The sequence below is a fragment of the Otolemur garnettii genome, unplaced genomic scaffold, assembly GCF_000181295.1.
Source record: "Otolemur garnettii isolate 467f Iridium unplaced genomic scaffold, OtoGar3 scaffold00264, whole genome shotgun sequence".
Classification (NCBI taxonomy): Eukaryota; Metazoa; Chordata; class Mammalia; order Primates; family Galagidae; genus Otolemur; species Otolemur garnettii.
The window spans coordinates 779497-782944 of NW_003852659.1; the positions used below are offsets into that span (position 1 = coordinate 779497).

General features: G+C 55.1%; 1 protein-coding gene across 2 annotated transcripts in view; it reads left to right on the forward strand.

Moving 5' to 3' along the window:
* Positions 1 to 2817, forward strand: part of RDH13 (retinol dehydrogenase 13) — a 15289-nt gene extending 12472 nt beyond the window's left edge. For both annotated transcript variants that reach the window (XM_003802918.3, XM_023508701.1), the window contains exons 5-7: positions 146 to 358; positions 1031 to 1132; positions 1897 to 2817. In XM_003802918.3, the coding sequence (XP_003802966.1) occupies positions 146 to 358; positions 1031 to 1132; positions 1897 to 2159 (578 nt within the window). In that variant the 3' untranslated portion in view covers positions 2160 to 2817. The remainder of the gene's footprint in view (positions 1 to 145; positions 359 to 1030; positions 1133 to 1896) is intronic.
* The last annotated feature ends 631 nt before the right edge of the window (positions 2818 to 3448 follow it).

Genomic DNA, 3448 nt, shown 5'->3' on the forward strand with positions numbered 1-3448 from the left:
TAATGAGATGCCATTTCACCTCCACTCAAATGGCTATGTAAAAAAGATAAAAAAGAGATAAGTAGTAAAAGATGTTGGTGAAAGTCTAGAGAACTGGGACAGCCACTCTGAAAAACAAGTTGTCTTTGTGTTATCCTTTGTCCAGGTCACTTTCTCTTGACGAACTTACTGCTGGACAAGCTGAAAGCCTCAGCCCCATCACGGATCATAAACCTCTCATCCCTGGCTCATATTGCTGGACATATAGACTTCGATGACTTGAACTGGCAGAAGAGGAAGTATGACACCAAGGCGGCCTACTGCCAGAGCAAGCTGGCTGCGGTGCTTTTCACCAGGGAGCTGAGCCGGCGGCTGCAAGGTGTGCGAGAGTGGCGGGCTCAAACAGCCCTTCTGTGACCCTGGCCACACAGTGGGAGGACAAGCAGTGGCTCTAGAACATAGTCACTCCCTGGGGTGCCCAGTGCAGACTCACTGATCAGTCTTGTAGTGATTTTCCTGTGGGCATCTGTGCTGATCAGGTAACCCTCCCAGCTGACCCTGGACAGGCAGCTAAGCCTTTGGTATTCTAGGTTGGTGCTTCTCACGCTGGTGCTCACAGCTGGGTGGGGGGGCTGCCCCAGCATCTGGCAGGTGGAGCAGGGGATGCAGCCTGCCCTAACCCAGAGCACTAGACACCCCTCACTTGTCGCTCATTGCATCCATAGCGCCCTGGGCATGCTTCTCAGCCATGGTCTGTGACTCTGTGGTGTCTCACCTGGAGCAAGTCCTGCTGGAGCATCTCAGATTCCACCCAGAGCTGTTCATGCAGACCCTTGGGCTGGGGGCAGTGTGGAGCCTGGTAGTCTGGGAGAGCTCTCTCCTGGTAGCCATGTCCAGAGCTGTCTGGCAAGGCGAAACCACTTGACAGGAGGGTCAGGGGAATCCTACATCAGAAACAGCCTGGTCCTGGAGTCCCCAGAGCTGAGCCAGGCTGTGGTGGCCTTCAGGGTAGGGAGGGAGCCTGGCATCTTCATCCTTCTCTTTTCCCCAGGCTCTGGTGTGACTGTCAATGCCCTGCACCCTGGTGTGGCCCGCACAGAGCTGGGCAGGCACACGGGTATGCACAGCTCTGCCTTCTCCAGCTTCACACTTGGTGAGCCCTCATGGTGGGGTCCCCTGTGAGCCTGCACCCTACCCTGTCAGTCTAGCCCTCCTCCCACACTGTGCCTGGAGCTTTGTTCTTGCCCCTGACCTGTGTCTCCTGGGGATGGGGATGGGTTGCCTCCCTGCATGGATCTGGCCTACTGGCTGCAAATACCCCAGAGACAGGCTGGAGTCACCTTGTCCCATAAGTTGTGTCTGAGGGGACAAGTGTGGGATATGCTCAGGGAAACTGTCTTCACTGTAAGCTAGCTGTGCTCCCTGGGAAATTTCATCACCTCTCCCAGCCTTTCCTTACCTGTAGAGTGAGGGCAAACAGGACCCACCTCCCAGCCACTTACGGAAGAGGAGGTGGGACCTTAAAAGGGCAGCAGGTGCTGGCCTGAGCACCGCTAAGTAGCGCTTGTCACTAGCATTTACAACCCTGAGCAACACCTGTGTGATGGGTGCTGGGTGTCAGCTGATGCAGGAACATTCAGAAGCAGAAGTTATTTTAAGGAAAGATGGGTAGGGTGGGGTACAGGGCTGATGCAGACTTTCTGTTTTCCTTGGAAAGGCCAGGAAGGCTTCCTTAGAGAGGCAGCTTTGGGGCTGTTCTGGAGGACTCTGGGTGGTGCCAGAGAAGGGGACTGCAGCTGAGGGAGCCCAGGGCAGAGGGTGAGGTGGGTTTTGCAGGCCCAAAGGCAGCTCTGGTAGTGGTGGTGGCTTCTATGTCCCCTCTGAGCTGGGGACTGATGCTCTGGGTCCTCATTGCAGGGCCCATTTTCTGGCTTCTGGTCAAGACTCCCCAGCTGGCGGCCCAGCCCTGTACCTACCTGGCTGTGGCGGAGGAATTGGAGGGAGTTTCTGGAAAGTACTTCGATGGACTCAAAGAGAAGGCCCCGGCCCCCGAGGCTGAGGATGAGGAAGTAGCCCGGAGGCTGTGGGCTGAAAGTGCCCGCATGGTGGGCTTGGAGATGGCTCATGGGTCCTCTGTGAAGACACAGCCCCTCCCAGGATCACCTGTGGCACAGGTTTGAAAGCCATGTGCGAACTGCGCCCCCCCACCAGCTGCCACACTCACAGCATCCTCTAGAGGGCAGAGTTGGCTTCACTTCCCTGCCAGCTGTGGTGCGCTGGGCTGGAGGTGGATGTGGCATGGGCAGCTGGCACCATGTACCCTGCTGTCCCCCAGGCATGGGAATCTGGATAAGCCAAGGCTAGAGTTGGTACCCTCTGGTTATGGGCAGTGTGAGAGCGCCAGGTGGTTGAGGTGGGGCCCATGGCCTCCTGTGAAGAGTGTGGCCAGGTGTCTGCCAGGCAGGTGGTGTTCCGGGTTCCCTGTGGGCCCCGTCTGCTCTCAGGCCATGGCCTCTCCTGTGGTAAGGTGCTCACAGGAACAACCTCAAGGGGTCACGTGGTGATTGGAGCTGTTGCCTGGCCAGTGGGTGCCACTGAACATTCCCTGCTGGCGAGTGTTAGATGAGCCTTTCCGTGTGCTGGACCCTGGTGACCTTGCAGATAGTCCACACAGACCCTACCTCATTACCGTTGAGTTTGTGCTTCCTAATGGCCTGGAGTGAAGGTCCAGCAGCTGCTGGTGGGACCCAGGAGTGCCTGGGTTGACAACCTTCCTTTCAATCCTATGGTGGCTTACACCACAGACTCTCGGAATCACTCTTAACAGCAACAATAATAAACAAGCAAAAAAATCTAGTTGACTTATAGTTTTTGTTTTTTCTTCTGTGTGTGGGGAAATGCTGGTGAGCTGAACAAAAATAACTCATGGGCTGGGCGCTGTGGCTCACACTGTAATCCCAGCACTCTGGGAGGCTGAAGAGGGAGGCTCCCTTGAGCTCAGGAGTTTTAGACCAGCCTGAGCAAGAGAGACCCCACCTTTACAAAAAATAGAAAAAATTATCTGGATGTTGTGATGGGCACCTGTAGTCTACTTGGGAGGCTAAGGCAGGAAGGTCACTGGAGCACAGGAGTTTGAGGCTGCTGTGAGCTAGGCTGAAGCCTCAGCACTCAAGCCTGGGGGACAGAGTGAGACTTGAAAAAAGAAAAAGCAAAACAAAGCCCAAAGACAACTCATGGATTTATTCCTTTTAGGAAACTAAGGTGTCAATTTTAATATTAGGAGACCAAGCAGAAGTTCAGACTTCAGAGGGGGAAACTGCTGTCACCCCTTTCAAGGGGCAGTAACGGCTGAAGTGTGGGGAACTGACAACATGGTTTTAGGACTGGCAGGGGTTGGGGGAGCCCAGGGAGCTCTCAGTTTGGGTGCAGGGTAGAAGGGGGCAACCAAGAGCTCAGTAATCAAGGTACA